This window comes from Nicotiana tomentosiformis, chromosome 2 (assembly GCF_000390325.3).
Source record: "Nicotiana tomentosiformis chromosome 2, ASM39032v3, whole genome shotgun sequence".
Taxonomy (NCBI): Eukaryota; Viridiplantae; Streptophyta; class Magnoliopsida; order Solanales; family Solanaceae; genus Nicotiana; species Nicotiana tomentosiformis.
The window spans coordinates 99,998,237-100,015,034 of NC_090813.1; the positions used below are offsets into that span (position 1 = coordinate 99,998,237).

The window sequence follows — 16,798 nt, forward strand, 5'->3', positions numbered from 1 at the left end:
ATTTTTACCTCAAAATATTAAACATTAATCACTCATTATTTTCATCTCACTTTAGTTATATTAGATCAAGCCTCTACGTGCACTGGCTAAGATCTTAATCTATTAACCAGATGATTAACTTAGGGGTAAGTATTTTTATCTCCACTTGAATCTCGTGGAGTTAAATAGTGATCGTTTGATCAAGCCTTTACGTGCACCGGCCAAGATTTCAATCTATTGACGAAAAGATGATTAGCTTAAAGAGTCCGTTTGGACATAAAAAAATTTCATTTTTTTTTGAAAAATTTTCACCTTTTTTTCAAAATCAGTGTTTGGTCACAAATTTTTTAATTTTCACCTGAATATGAATTTTAAAATTTTTCGAAAATTTAAAAAATTCCAAAAAGTTTGTTAAAAATTTAAAAACAATTCAAAATTATATTCATGTCTGAAAATAATTTTAATTTTCAAATACTATTTTTACTTTAATTTTTTTTTTACTTTTTTCAGAATTTTACAATTCTTATGTCAAAACGCCATAAGCATTTTCATCTCCATTTAAATCACGTGGAGTTAATAGTGAACTAACGTGTTAGGGAAAAAAAAAAATGAAAAGACCTTTGTTACGTTGCGTGCTAGTAACTTTTTTTTCTTCTTTTTCATGACGTTGCGTGCTAAGTTTATAAATAGAAATAGTATTAACTTACCTACCTACCAGTCCTTCCCTTTGACTTCTATCAAGTTTTAGCCCTTTTCTCTCTCTCTTTCACCATCTGTACATCTCCCTAATCCGAATCCTAATAGTGCAAACTTTCAATGGGGACCGAAAATTCTGGAACAGTGGAGATAACGGAGCCATTGCTAGAGGAACCCTCCAAAATCCCCGATTCCAATTTGGACGATTCGGAAACTATCCCTTATTGGAAGGATCAGATCACGATCAGAGGCCTAGTGGTGAGTGCAGTGCTTGGGACTCTCTTCTGTATCATCACTCACAAGCTCAATCTCACTGTTGGTATCATTCCTTCTCTCAATGTCGCTGCTGGTTTGCTGGGTTTTTTCTTCGTCAAATCATGGACCGGTTTTATGTCCAAGCTGGGCTTTTCTGTTCAACCCTTTACTAAGCAAGAGAACACCGTTATTCAGACCTGTGTTGTTGCTTGCTATGGCCTCGCTTTTAGTGGTATTGCCCTATTCTTATCTGATTTTTATTTAATTAATTAAACAAAGAGCATGAGTATTGAAATGAAATGGGTCTAAATAGAGCGGAACAGATAAAGAGGATTCATATAGTCGACCACAACTAGTTTAGGGTGAGGCATAGTTGATTGATTGATTGTATTAAACAGAAACTCTTGGGTTTTATTATTATTATTAGCTGATGTTGCCTTCTTCTCGACGTTCTATTTTGGATGTTTAGTTTTCTTTTTAGGAGCATCAATCAATTCTTGCATTTGGCATGGTGAATTCCTATCATTTCATTCGCGAGCATAATTTTCAGTTTTTGTTTCGCATTTACTCCTTGATTTGAAGGGCCAGTAACCAAGGATTTTTGGATGTTGTCAACGAGCCAGAGGCGGATCCACGATTTAAATCTTATGGGTTCAATTTTAAGATTTTTAACATTGAACCCATTATATTTTTAAAGTTATGGGTTCATATCTACTATTTTTGCAATTTTAATAAATTTTTACATACAAGTTTTTACTCCGAGTCGAAAGTTATGGGTTCAGCTGAACCCGTAGCTAGTACGCTACATCCGCCTCTGCAACGAGCTAGTACTAACTGTTAGAGATCAATCAATCAGTCAACTATATCTCAATCACAAACTAAGTGAGGTCGATTATATAATTTCTCCATACAATTAGTCATAATGTGTTGAAACCAACTTTAGAGGACAGACCTTTAATTTTGTTAGAAGCGTATGAGGAAACGTACAAATTTAAAATTCACATCTTCCCCTTTTGCCACCACAGGAGGAGACTAGCTGTGGTGACAGATGAATCTTTCATCCTGTATAAAATTTACATTTACTTATATATAAGGAATTTCAGTTGACTGGAAAACGGTTTGTCTCTCTACTTATGGAACAAAAATGAGGAGTATTTATCACCCTAGAGAAATGATGATGAGTTTCTGTGTAATTTATTGGTTACTAGGACTTCTTTCAGTTCTATAGGATGATGAGGACTTAACAATTCTCGTACTTTTAACTTTTTAAGCTTATCATATGTTTGATTCTTGTTACCTTATATATTTGCAGGTGGCTTTGGGTCATACTTGCTAGCAATGGATGAGAAAACATACAAGCTTATAGGTCCTGATTATCCTGGAAACCGTGCAGAGGATGTTAAGAATCCAGGGTTATTATGGATGATGGGCTTTATATTTGTTGTTAGTTTCCTTGGCCTTTTTAGTCTTGTGCCTCTCCGTAAGGTACTTTCTGATTCCGACCATTTTTGGTAGTAGTTCAATAGATTGTTAAGGTTTGCATGGTTTGATTAAAATGTCTCCGCAATTTTTTCATGTAAAAAATCTGTTATTAATTAATGTAAGGGATGGAGAAGACATAAAACAAAACTTTTGTCGAATGGGGAACCAACACCACTACATTACGCTTGAACTGTTATAGCAACCACCGGCCAGCAATGTCCTTTCTATTTATTTACTTGTGCTATTCTATGAAATGCTTCTTTTGAAAGTTTTCTGTAGCTATATTGTATTAATTGAATAAATTTTGGGCATATGCTCCACATCCTTGTTGCTCATATGTTGATTGGGATTCAAATATCTATCTGACAAATTTAATTCTCTTTTAAATGTAATTTCAGGTTATGGTTATGGGTTATAAGCTCACATACCCTAGTGGAACCGCCACTGCCATGCTAATAAATAGCTTCCACACAAATACTGGTGCTGAACTTGCAAGGCAAGAGATTCATTACTATGTTCATTTCTGTATCTAATTTCATAAAGATGCTACATCTTTGGGCTAGCTACCTGATTGATGATAGAAGTGCAGAAGGTGTCTAGTAAGATAAGACCGGTTAAACTTATTTAATGCTTAATGGTCCTTATCAGCAAGAGAGAGTCTTGGTGATTGGTGTACTTGAGAATAAAGTTGTACATGAACATCACCAAATAATTAGCATCGCCTTTTCTTCTCTGGCTTTTGGAGTCATTCATTTTCTTCTTCTCGGGTTCAGACGTTAATGAATATATGTTTTTTCGCATTTATCTTTTTTCCCCAGTCGGGTCGCGGGGGGGGGGGGGGGGCGCTTTAACCATTCAATCATTTCTATGGTCCTAGGAGAACTTACTTCGAAACATCTTGTGCTCTATGAGTATCACAAGTATCACTTGTTGTCACAGGAATCAAGTTGGCCGTCTAGGAAAATATTTGAGCATAAGTTTCTGCTGGAGCTGTTTTAAATGGTTTTTCAGTGGTATTGGCGATGCATGTGGCTTTGACAATTTTCCCACCCTTGGGCTGACCCTATTCAAGAACACGTAAGTATATTCTTCTAATATCTGCAATTCTTGTATTCCTTGCTATATTTTCTTGATCTGGAATAGGGGCAAGGTAAAAGCTCTTTTTCTTCCTTTTTTTTCTCTATTCAGATTGATTATTTTTTATTCTTAAGCTAATAATTTCCATGGGTTAGCTGAGAAGAGAATTATTGTAGCTTTATAGCCTGTTTGGCCAAGCTGGAAAAATCAACTTATTTTGAGAAGTGCTTTTTCTGAAAGTGCTTTTCGAAAAAGTACTTTTGGAGAAAAACAATTTATGTTTGGCTAATCAATTTAAAAAGTACTTTTGAGCAACAATTTGTGTTTGACCAAGCTTTTCAAAAGTGCCTTTAAGTATCAAATTATAAATATGGACATGAAAAGATTTATTCAATAGTTAATATTGTATAAGTTATTAAATAATCACAAATATTTATTATTAAAGACAATAATTAAGTTTTTTATTTTATTTAAGTAAAATATACACATAAAATTGAAAAGTACGTTATTCTTTTAAGAAGATTTAAATATATAAAAAATCATTCAGCAAAACCCAAAAGTCATTATATATTATTTGATAGTTTAAACTAAGGTTATTTTGGTATATACAACATTTTGCTAAGGATATTTTTGGTAGGAAGAAAATTCAAAACTGCTTCTGGGGAGAAGCTATTTTTTTCTGCTTCTTAAAAGCTGCTTCTGCTTCTCCCGAAAAGTACTTTTTTTTTTCTCCCAAAAGCTTGGCCAAACACCTCAAGTTAGAGAAAAATACTTTTTTGAGAAGCACTTTTGGCCCTGGAAGAAGCTTGGCTAAACAGGCTATTAGATTGGAATGAGAAAGCAGCTAGATTTATGCTTTTGTGAACAATTGTTCATTTTCAAGAGGAGGAAACACTTGCAATAGTTCTTCGAGCACAATATATGTTAGGCTGCTAGAACACCCGCATTATTTGAATTCTATAGATGCCATGATTTTGGTGCTACTGCTAAATTAGAGGCTGTGAAAATTTCTTTTTCCGTTGGCTCTTCTGTATGATCTCTTATGGATGCTTGCCCTATTTTTTAATGTTTACATATTATGTTTAACTTTTATTTTGTCACTAGATATTCTCTGTCCTTGGTTTTTGTTATAGTAAATTGAGGCCGAGAGAGAAACACGACCCGAAGCCTTGTAGTATGACTATGAATTCATTTTCCCTGTTTTCTCCCTCTTCCCCTACCTGCTGGAACTAAAACTATGACCTTCTTGTTAAAGAATGGATTCGCTATTGATGTTTTGGCTCTTACACAGTCGTCATCCTGCAGGTTCTATTTTGATTTTAGTCCAACTTATGTTGGATGTGGACTTATCTGTCCTCACATAGTCAACTGTTCAGTTCTCTTTGGAGCTATTATATCATGGGGTGTACTGTGGCCATTGATCTCCCAACGTGCTGGTGACTGGTACCCAGCAGACCTTGGAAGCAATGATTTCAAAGGTCTCTATGGATATAAGGTGTGTACTTACTGATAACTAATTCTAGCTGATGCACATCCGAAACACGATAACTCTGTAATGCTGTCTTAGTGGGCGTTTGGACATAAGAATTGTAAAATTACATAAAAAAGTGAAAAAACAATTCAAGCGAAAATGGTATTTGAAAATTAGAGTTGTATTTGGACATGAATATAATTTTGGGTTGTTTTTGAAGTTTTGTGAGTGATCTTAGTGAAAATTTTGAAAAACAGTTTTTTGGAGTTTTTCAAATTTTCGAAAAATTCCAAAATGCATCTTCAAGTCTTGGGCCTGATTTGTGCATAACTCAACTGAAAATGGCATTAATCCAAACCTTTAAACCCTAAAAATTTTATGACCAAACGCTGATTTCGAAAAAAAGTGAAAATTTTTCGAAAAAAATTGAAAAAATTCTTATGTCCAAACGGGCTCTTAATGTGCAACTCTAAGAGTAATGTACTTCAAGAAAGATTGTATAAACTTTCTCAAGCTATTCCTGTACTTCATTTTGGCAGAAAATGAGGTAAGACAAGGAAGGAATGAAAAAGAGAAAGATAAGAGGAAATTTATGTTAGTGGATTCCTTGCCTATGGTTCTTGTCAGCGTAGAGTATAAGGATTTGTAGTCGACTATATAGCAATGAGAGATATTTTCAAATGTTAGGGTACTTCTAATTTGCCAAAATACTTCTCAAGCATAGAATCTGCAATTTCATTGCAGGATTTGAATGCATAACATTCAATTTCTTCAATTCCAGCTTGATAGCTGTATTTTCATAAAGTCTGCTTTATCTTTCTGGTCTCAATGCTTTTGTGCGACGACTGGCCATTGGTCCTATGTAGGCTTGCTCTGTCTATGACATAAGATTGTTGGTAGAGTTAGAAATTGTGATACTCAAGAAGTCAGTTGACATTGTAGTTGGGAATTTTGGTGGAATGCCCACTGACAGGGGTGCCTCCCCCTCGGTTGCGGGGTGCTGGATCCAGGATGTATCTGCTTGCCTACTCCGAAGCTGTAGGCTAGAAGCAATTACAACACCCTTGACATGTAACATCACTGAAGATATGCACTTCTTAAATCATAAAAGTAAAGAAATTGCTGTATCTTTATTTTTCTGGAAAATTCTACATGTAGGACGATAGTGCACTGTCAACAGAAGATTGCCGTTCAGTAATCAGCAATTTACAAGCTCCTTTTCCCCAACTTAAGAGTCCAAAGTCCTCATTAGAAGCATGTTTTTTATATGCTTCCCGCGTTTTACTAAAAGCTCTCTAGGTGTGAGACAGCTAAGATATGAGCATTGTCCTCATATGTCACCTCTTAATGGTGAAATGGACCTGGAAGAAATGAGAATCTTCAGCTTATCTTTTTTCCGCTAGAGATTTGTTATTTTACTGTTGCAGCCCTAGAGATTTATTGACCTCATTTATCATGTTGTCTTCTAGCAAATCATTTTAAGGCGCATTCATAGTATCACAAGTACGCTTATTCTATTATTCTTTCCCCTAGAGAACTGGCCGTATACTTCCTTTGATGTACTTAAAATCTTCCCATATACTTCTGTTGGTGTTATTATAATCTTCATTTTCTTTCCTTCGTTTGCAGGTATTCATAGCCATCTCCCTCATACTTGGAGATGGGCTTTACAATTTAGTTAAGATAGTTGCAATCACCATAAGGGAAATTTTTAAAAGTAGCAGCACACAGAAGGATCTTCCCTTGGTCATGGAAGTCATAGGTAGGCCTTAATTGACCAAGTATTTGGTATTTAATTACTGAGAACAACATTACCTATTTGACTGCAGTATAGTGATAAAATTACAAATTGCTACATCAAAACTCCAAATTGATAAACAAATGGTTCACTCGTAATGATGAGAAAACAAGCTGCTGGGATCTGAAAAGATTTAAGCTTCTTCTTTCTGCTTGGTTATTATGTCAATGCAATTGAGGAACAGTGATCAAGCAGAGGAAAAGGTTGATGTCAGCTTTTGCACTGACTTATTCCCATTTCTGTAATTGCTTTGTGAACCAATTAATCAATTTTGAAAGCCTCTGTTACTGCACTATTAGAAGGGCGAACACTTTTTTTTGTTCGCTCTAAAATGAACTTGAGAGGTTACTACTTTATGGGGTATGTAATGTTTCTTGATTTTGTCTATTCATATTCTTACAGGTGGTGAGAGTTCCATACTAGAATTGGAAAGGAAGAAGCGCAACGAAGTTTTTCTGAAAGATAGGATACCGTTTTGGTTTGCTGCATCTGGATACGTTGCCCTGGCGGCAATATCTACAGCCGCAATGCCAATGATATTTCCTCCTCTGAAGTGGTATTTGGTCCTTTGCTCATACGTTATTGCCCCTGCCCTTGCCTTCTGCAACTCCTACGGCACAGGACTTACAGACTGGAGCTTGGCTTCAACTTATGGTAAAATTGGTCTTTTTATGATTGCGTCACTGGTAGGAAGCAATGGTGGGGTCGTAGCAGGATTGGCAGCATGTGGAGTTATGATGTCCATAGTCTCCACAGCTGCTGACTTAATGCAAGACTTCAAGACGGGGTATCTTACACTATCATCAGCTAAATCAATGTTTGTGAGTCAGTTGGTGGGAACAGCAATGGGTTGCATTATTGCGCCCCTCACATTCTGGATGTATTGGAATGCTTTTGACATTGGGTCTCCTGATAGTCCATACAAAGCACCATATGCTGTCATTTACCGAGAGATGGCCATTCTGGGGATTGAGGGATTCTCCGAACTTCCAAAGCATTGCCTTGCATTGTGTTGTGGGTTTTTTGTGGCAGCTCTGGCCATAAACCTCTTGAGGGATGTTACGCCAGCAAAATTCTCCCAATTCATCCCTATTCCAATGGCGATGGCTGTTCCATTCTATATTGGGGCCTACTTTGCAATTGACATGTTTGTTGGCACAGTGATATTATTTGTATGGGAGAGGATAAATAAGAAGGATGCAGAAGATTTTGCTGGTGCTGTTGCCTCTGGTTTGATATGTGGCGATGGGATTTGGACCATACCATCAGCTATCCTCTCTATCTTCAGGATTAACCCACCAATCTGCATGTACTTTGGGCCTTCTGTGAGCACCTGAACAAGTGTATGCCTTGTAGCATTTGCAATTCTTTCTTTAGTCTTATCAGAAAAACCTCTCGGATTGTAAATATTCTGTTTAAGTATTTCTCCAATCATTTGTACCTGTAAATGTGCACCAGATGTTATAAACTTGGTAGTGTCATACATGAAAATGAATTACCACTTCATTAGGTATTTGACATTGCTGTTGTGTTGGAAAAATATTGCTACCAGGGGGTCCGGGAGAAATCCTTACAGCACAAAGCCCAAATATAGCTGTCGGATCTGTAAGTTTTTCTCAACTTATATTACACAATTTTTTATTTTGGAAGGTTTTAAAAATATGACTTTATGCCGATTAGGTAATATCAATATAAAGTTTATATATTGGATAGTATATTGGAAGGTATGGATGAATAAGAAAAGTCTAGCCTATGTCCTTGAAATGTTACTTTCTGAAACATAGGTATTAGAAATAAATTATTTAAATTTTACTAAGATTGTAGAACTTTGTGTAATTACTTATTTTTGTTAAAGCCTTTGTCTAAAAATTGGAAATATTGAGATTTAGAACTGGCGTTCTCTCTTTCCAAATATTTTAGTGGAAATTAGAGTGTGAGTATGTTCAATTGTCAAGCTTACCCTAAAAAAAATAAAGCAATACTCTTCAATTTCAAGTAAGTTTTTTATTATCCTGCAAAAAAGAAATCTAGAAGAAATTGCTATTTAATCAATGAAGTTTGCTCTGGATACTACCATTAGGTTTAGTCAAATTTCTTGTAGAGTAAGAAAATGGTATAAGTTGCGGCAGCCTGACAAGTGACAACCTCAGATTCAAAGATGAAATGATTTATAAGCTGAAAGAGGTAAAGAAACCCACTCCAAAGTCTGACCACCCAATTTTTAGAGCCTTATCTAATCGACAACAAAAACAAAATGGATGGAATTGTTACAAGATTATCCTTTTGTTATAATCAAACGACCAATTCAAATAGTAGTACTGAATTATGCTAATAACATCATCTTTCTATATTTATTACCATTTACCAATACTCGAGCACCTATACTAAGAATCACAAAGTCGTGTTCACGTTTTGGAACAGCTGGGAAGTAGTGATAAGAGTTATAGCTTAAAGCCTTAAACATATACTATGCAGAATTGCTGATAAAAGAAAAAGCTTCATGCAAATTACATCATTAGAGATTAGAGAACTACAAAAAACTAAATTCTAGGAAAAAAGTCCAAATATACCCTTGTAATATATGAAATTGAGTATATTTACCCTTCGTTAATACTTTAGCTCAAATATGCTCTTACCGTCAATAGTTGGTCCATATATGCCCTCAGAGTTACACAGTTGGCCCATATATGCCCTTTTCGAAACGGAATTCACCCAAACTAATTAGCTCTTTCGTTAATTGTATTAAAGTGTATTACAAACACTATTTTCTTTTTATTAGTTCTTTTCTTTCTTCTTTTTTTTTTTTTTTCCTTTTTCTTTCTCCCTTATCTGTTTCCTCCATTACTGATGTCTTCTCCATTTTCGTCACCAATTTCACTTGAAAAAACTCATGAATTTCAATTACTAAGAAAATTCTCCCATAAGGTAATCAAGTTCCAATTTCACTGACCCTCTAAATAAACGAAATTAAATTGTTCCAAAAATTATGGTTTAAACTTTAAATAATAAAAACATCTCAACCTTTAACAATACTCAAAAGACCAAAATATTTAAATTGTTTCCGGAAAGATAATTTAATGATTAAAAGCCTAGAGTTCAAGTTGTAGTGTTATAAATTTGAGTTGTTGGTCTTTTTTCAGCTGGACATTTTTTATTTTTTTTAATTAACTATGTAAATTAGGGGTGTACATGGAATGGGTTGGTTCGGTTTTTATTAAAACCAAACCAAACCAAACCAATTATATCGGTTTGGATTGTTCGATTTTGTTGGATTTTTCGGGTTTTTTGTTACATAAATATTATTTCAATCTTACTTTGTTAAATGTTTTAGCACTAAATATATGTTCAGTAAAAATTAAAAAATTGACAAACATATGACCTATAAAAATATTCTTATGGGAGAATTTTCTTAGTAATTGGAATTCATGAATTTTGTCAAGTGAAATTGGTGACGAAAATGGAGAAGATATCAGTAATGGAGGAAATCGGATAAGGGAGAAAGAAAAAGGAAAAAAAAAAGAGAAGAAAAGAAAAAAGAAGAAAGAAAAGAGAAAGGTAATGAAAAAAAGTATTAATAAAAAGGAAATAGTGTTTGTAATACATTTTAATATAATTAACGAAAGAGCTAATTAGTTTGGGTGAATTCCGTTTAAAAGGAGGTATATATGGACCAACTGTGTAATTCTAAGGGCATATATGGACCAACTATGTGACGGTAAGAATATATTTGAATTAAAATATTAACGGACGTCAAATATGCTCATTTTCATATAGTACAAGGGCATATTTGGATTTTTTTCTTAAATTTTATGATTATGGGGCGTCTTGATTCAAGGGAAGTCCCTTTCTTTGTCTTTTTCTATAGCCGCCTATATTTCCCAGCTGAACAATTACCTTTTGTTTATTAAGTAATTGCGTTGACTTTTATACGTTGAAGCGCATTTCCAGATGAGAACTGAGAAGGACCGGTATCCCCTCTCCGCCCTTTCCGATTCCCTTAGGCTATGGGAAATTGGGAACAAGAAAATTAACAACACATATTAGCTTGTGTTTATGTATTTAATTCAATCAATGGAAGAAATTGATAACGACAGATATCAGGAAAATTATGCATAAAATAACTTTATGTATTGTGTATTCAGGAAAATATTTTTCTAACGACAGATATCAGGAAAATTATGTATAAAGATTTACACTGGTATTGCGATTCAAAATAATTAAAATAATTTTGCTTCGCATGTTATCATCATCACTTTTTGACTACCAAAAAGCAGAAAAGATTAGAGTTCTTCCACTTCCTAGGTTTTGGTAGGCATTAGGCAATACTTAAGTATACAACCCTTGCTTGTCGGCTACTGCTGCCATTTAACCGCCTCATTTAATTTGGAGATAAGGGGACAATTTTATTTCGTACACTAAAAAATAAATGTAACTTTAATCGCTTAATTATAGTCTAGGATCATTACATACTCAATGTGAGAACCGTTATTCTTAGTGCGTAGATAAATTATAAATATGGTATTTAAACAGGTAAAAATTATTTTATGAGAGTAATTAAACTTTGCGACCAATTTGTAATATGTGCAAATTAGTAGGAGTATTATCTTTCGCTCCTTATCAGGTAATTCTTTCTTTACCCAAGCCAGTTCCTGTTCATATGTTCTCGTTGCTTACTCAGACTATTGGGAGTATAATTTACAGATGTGCTATCGTCGTCAATCCAATAATCTTGTTCCTTTAATAAAGGAGTAAACACCTCTTGTTTAATGAGGGAGAAAATGAACTATGTTATTGTAAAACTCCATTCTAAAGAATAACTTCAAAAGGCATGGCTGTAGGGTGCGCCGTTTCAATCATGCTATGAATTATTCGAAGAAGAATTAACCTAAATAATTGCACATCTAATCTCTTAAACTAAAATAAATTTTTTAATTTTGAGTAGTTAGATTAATGACTTTCCATTACCTGCTCCAAGCTCAGTCACGGGATTTGACCGTTTGGTTTTCAAATGGAACAAGTTCAGAGCAATTGAGCAAACATTGAAACCTCCTGTAGTTATTCTTTGTTTTTTTTCATATTTGTGAGGTCATCTTCTTCTATAATAAAAAAATATTTGCTCACTTTTTTTAATATTAAGTTGTAACAAGAAAACAACTTTAAAGGAGATATTAAATTTCTTGAGCCGCTCACATCCCAAAAATATCAATACCAATATCAACAGCAACATGGGGGAGAACAATCCTGCAGAAATCAAAGATTTCCAGATTGCAATTTCAGACAAAGACGAAACAAAGAAGCAACAATTGGCTCCAAAAAGAAGTTCTAATAAAGATAGGCACACAAAAGTTGAAGGCAGAGGCAGGAGGATACGCATGCCTGCTCTCTGTGCTGCTAGGATTTTTCAACTCACACGCGAATTGGGTCATAAATCTGATGGAGAAACAATCCAGTGGCTGTTGCAGCAGGCGGAGCCCTCCATTATTGCTGCAACAGGCAATGGAACAATTCCAGCCTCGGCTTTAGCCGCGGCAGGACCCTCTGTTTCGCAACAGGGGATCTCTGTTTCTGCTGGTTTGCAGCAAAAAATGGATGAATTAAGTGGCAATATTAGTAGTAGTAGTTTTTGTAGGACCAGTTGGCCTATGGTTAATGGGAATTTTGGGAGACCCCATTTGGCCACAACAGGAATATGGCCCCCATCCACAACAAATTTGGGGACAGAGAGTTCCAATTATCTACAAAAAATTACTAGCTTCCCTGGGTTTGACTTACCAGCCAACAATTTGAATCCTATGAGTTTTACTTCTATGTTGGGTGCTGCTAATCCCCAGCAATTACCTGGGTTAGAGCTTGGCTTATCACAAGATGGTCATATTGGGGGTTTGAATTCTCAATCTTTGAGCCAGATTTACCAGCAGATGGAGCATTCAAGAATGCACCATTCACAGCAACAGCAGCAACAAAATCAGCATCAGCAGCAACAAAATCAGCATCAGCAGCTTTCTCCGGTGGATGATTCTCAAGGATCAGGATAATAGAGCTTTTCCCATAACATATTCCAATTTGGGTGGTACATATATAAAGTGATACTGGCGTTTTCTGAGCTAGAGGGTTTTTTGGTGAATGATTTGATTTTTAGAGAGTGTCTTCTTAAAAAGTGCAGAAAATCTTTGTATCATTCATTTTGCCCTTTAGATCCAAATGCCAAGTGAAGTGCTTGTATCTTGTTTGTTGAAATAAACATAGAAATCATATATACACAAGCAACTTTCTTTCTTCAGTAACTGATTGAATCATATTTATCTGTCAGCCCAAGAATACGATTTCCGGCACTCAAATTTGACCTAAGCAGAGCCAAATGAGTTCAGCTCTAAATTAATTCTTTAAGATGGATCCTTAGGGGGAGGGACAACAATGCTTTTCTAATTTTTGTTTGGCTAAATTTTTTAAGATGAAGCTTTCTTTAGAAGATCCAAGCTTCAATAATGTGAAGTTCCATCCTCTATACAGTTCAATGTTCTTAAAGAGTGCTGTAGAATTGATATCTTCTACTTGCAGTTGAAAAAAGTCAGCGCTTTACTGAGCTCCTTTTTTCAAGTCAACCTTTCAGTTATAACTCTTTGCTTCACAAAGAAACATTGTTATTGAGAAATGCATTATTTCTTGCCATATGGCCTAAAAGTGGTAAAAGAAAATTCTTTTGATTGTACGTTCCAGTATTTTATGTATAATCTTATAAAAGAAGCATTATGTATTATTCATGGAGTATGTTGTTATAAGTGTCTATACTTGCCATGGCTTAGGTAGTTAGGTTGGATCAGGAACAGGATATTGAAGAGAGCAATTTCATTGTTTTTGAAGGGGGCTAAGTGATTGCATAGAAGCGCTAAGGAATGGTACAGATTTAAGTTGCTATCCCCCATTTAGCAGTTTTATCTTCTTCAGATGAAAGCACTAATTTGTTGTTATTCCAACAATAATAGTTGGGTAGAGGAAGGTGTATAAATGAAGCGTGGAAATGGAGTGTGCCAGTATGCTGCGATGATATTTTAATTTGCTTTGCATAAATAGAAGAGTTTTTTCACAAATGTAATTTATATTTCCTCTCCTCATAGTGAAATTGCTAGAGCTACATCCTTATCACACTCCTAGACATTCTTTATTCAGCTGCTTCTAATAGAAAAGTCTGAAGCAGATAGAGTAATATATTCTATGGATGGTGTATTTATAGATTTGCAACACATAAAAGAATCAAAGAAAAGATTGGTCATTATTTCATCAGTTGTTCAGTTATGACTAATGATTCTGATGCCTTGCCATGAGATTATTGGCGGGGGATTTTGTGTTGGTATTTTAAGCTTGTGTAGTTTAAAGAGGGTGAATGAGAAATGGAGGGAAAATGAAATATTTGAGTTTCCCTCGGCAAAGGGACATTGTCCCATATCTGAGGAAGAAAAGACTTTTGATGGGAATATATATAATTGCTCTTCTTCTAGCTCTTAAAGAGTTAAGAAAAAGGCAAGCCTCGCGCCGTCGTCATCGCTCGCTCGCTCGGCTTCGAATTATTTAATTAAATAATTAAATAATTAACGAAAAATTCAATCCGGAATAACATTTTTCCCGAATTATTTTAAATACATTTTTCCCGCAATATTTCAAACATTTCTGAAAGGTTGCAAACCTTTTCAGAAATAATGCCAGCAACTCTATAAATAGAGTTTGAATCCCAAAATCTTTCGTTACAAAATTTTCTAAACTTCTTCTTCTTCTTTTTCTTCTTCTTCTTCTTCTTCTTCTTCTTTTTCTTCTTCTGCACAATAAATTCCAGTGTGTTTTACAGCCTTCGAGTGGCTCGCTGTTCACCGGCGTTTTGGTACCAACACTCCGGTGAGTTAAATCGTTCTATCCTTGGAGGATATATTCCAGCACCTCAGGTACTTGAGGGGAATAATTTCCTTAAGGACACACTGTGTATTTAGTGGGCTCGATTTATTCCTATACTATTTTTTGTTTTTCAGAATCTATTTCGTTAAACAAGTATTACTAACTTTCTGTTTTATTTTTTCAGAAAGTTTAATTGTTTATTACAGCAGTACAGAATTATAACATTCTTAAGGAAATTATTTTTTTATATTCCGTATTTTGTTTGTGGAGATTAAAACTTGTGTGGTTTTCTACTCCTTTTGAATTTTACTATTCTGATTTGAAGATATAAAAACTTCATCAAAGTATTGAAATTCGTAAAACGATTTGAAGAACATAAAAACTTCATCATTTTTCTGTGAAACAGTATATAAAAACTTCGATTTTATTTATTATACATACTGTTTTTGTTAATAACAATATTATTTACTGTTCTGATTTTGCCATTAATTGAACTCTTCTGTTGTTTACAGTGAGAAATAGTAATTGATAACGGAAATTCTTCTGCGACTATTGCGGCAACGACGATAGCCTCGTCAAGCCGGACTCCTATTCCACCGACAGAGAAATCGGAGAAATTTTCCAGAGCCAACTTCAAAGGATGGCAGCAAAGGGTCTTCTTCTGGCTTACCACACTTGGTATGCAGAAATTCACTAGTGAAGAACCTCCAGTGCCTGCTGCGGACATGCCGGACAGCGAGAAATTCATGATTGTTGACGCGTGAAAGCTGGCAGATTTTCTTTGCAAAGGCTATATCTTAAGCGCTTTAGAGGATGACTTGTACAATGTGTACAGTGCGATGAATACTTCGAAAGAATTATGGGACGCACTTAAGAAGAAGTACAAGACTGAAGATGCATGCTTGAAAAAGTTCGTGGTTGCCAAGTTTCTAGATTGGAAATCCTAAGGAGTGGTGGATTGACTCTGGAGCCACTCGACATGTTTGTGCTGTCAAGGAAGCATTTGCGACCTACTCTACTGCTGGTCCCGAAGAAGAGCTTTCCATGAAAAATACTGCAACAGCCAAGATTGAAGGTTATGGGAAGATATTCCTGAAGATGACTTCCGGCAAGGTGTTAACGCTCAACAACGTTCTTCATGTTCCTACTATTAGGAAGAATTTAGTTTCTACTTCTTTTCTTGTTAAGAACGGATTCAAATGTGTATTTGTTTCTGATAAAGTTGTTGTAAGTAAGAATGAAAGGTATGCTGGAAAGGGCTACCTCACAGAGGGCCTCTTCAAACTAAATGTAATGGTTGTTGACAGTATGAATAAAATTGCAGCTTCTTCTTATTTATTAGAGTCAAATGATTTATGGCATATTCGTTTAGGACATGTCAATTACAAAACCTTGGGGAAGTTAATTAATTTAGAAGTGTTGTCTAAATTCGAGTGTAATAAATCAAAATGTCAAATATGTGTTGAGTCTAAGTTTGTAAAACATCCTTATAAGTCTATTGAAAGGAATTCAAATCCTTTAGACTTAATTCATACTGACATTTGTGATATGAAGTCGATACCATCTCGAGGTGGGAAAAAGTATTTTATTACTTTGATTGACGACTGCACTCGATATTGTTATGTTTATTTGCTTAATAGTAAGGATGAAGCAATTGAAGCATTTAAGCAATACAAGAATGAAGTGGAGAATTAATTAAATAAAAAGATCAAAATGATTAGAAGTGATAGGGATAGAGAATATGAATTTCCATTTGCAGAAATATGTTCGGAATATGGAATTATCCATCAAACTAGTGCACCTTACACACCTCAATCCAATGGAATTGCGAAAAGGAAAAATCGGACATTAAAGAAAATGATGAATTCTTTATTAATAAGTTCCGGATTACCGCAGAGTTTGTGAGGCGAAGCTATCCTTACAGCTAACCGAATACTCAACAGAGTACCCCACAGCAAAACGCAATTTATTCCATATGAAAAATGGAAAGGAAGAAAACCCAATTTGAAATATTTCAAAGTGTAGGGGTGTCTAGCAAAGGTACAAGTTCCTTTACCTAAAAGGGTTAAAATCGGACCAAAAACTGTTAATTGCATTTTCATTGGATATGCTACAAACAGTAAAGCATGTCGGTTTTTGGTTCATAAATTCGATAA

At 35.0% G+C, this 16,798-nt stretch overlaps 2 protein-coding genes across 2 annotated transcripts; both read left to right on the top strand.

Moving 5' to 3' along the window:
* Positions 1 to 685: 685 nt before the first annotated feature.
* Positions 686 to 8,276, top strand: LOC104106616 (probable metal-nicotianamine transporter YSL6). Its single transcript, XM_009615195.4, has 7 exons — positions 686 to 1,162; positions 2,243 to 2,415; positions 2,811 to 2,908; positions 3,352 to 3,489; positions 4,795 to 4,984; positions 6,590 to 6,722; positions 7,161 to 8,276. Exons 1-7 carry the CDS (start codon positions 796 to 798, stop codon positions 8,093 to 8,095), a joined length of 2,034 nt encoding a protein of 677 aa, XP_009613490.1. The 5' UTR covers positions 686 to 795; the 3' UTR covers positions 8,096 to 8,276.
* Positions 8,277 to 11,709: 3,433 nt separating this feature from the next.
* On the top strand, positions 11,710 to 13,038 carry LOC104106617 (transcription factor TCP20). Its single transcript, XM_009615196.4, has one exon. It carries the CDS (start codon positions 11,984 to 11,986, stop codon positions 12,791 to 12,793), a length of 810 nt encoding a protein of 269 aa, XP_009613491.1. The 5' UTR covers positions 11,710 to 11,983; the 3' UTR covers positions 12,794 to 13,038.
* The last annotated feature ends 3,760 nt before the right edge of the window (positions 13,039 to 16,798 follow it).

Bases quoted from the DNA above. Each gene is read 5' to 3' on its own strand.
- LOC104106616 (XM_009615195.4), top strand. From the start codon at position 796: ATGGGGACCGAAAATTCTGGAACAGTGGAGATAACGGAGCCATTGCTA. The intron at 2,416-2,810 runs GTACTTTCTGAT...ATGTAATTTCAG, and splicing joins GTCTTGTGCCTCTCCGTAAG to GTTATGGTTATGGGTTATAA. The intron at 6,723-7,160 runs GTAGGCCTTAAT...ATATTCTTACAG, and splicing joins CTTGGTCATGGAAGTCATAG to GTGGTGAGAGTTCCATACTA.
- LOC104106617 (XM_009615196.4), top strand. From the start codon at position 11,984: ATGGGGGAGAACAATCCTGCAGAAATCAAAGATTTCCAGATTGCAATT.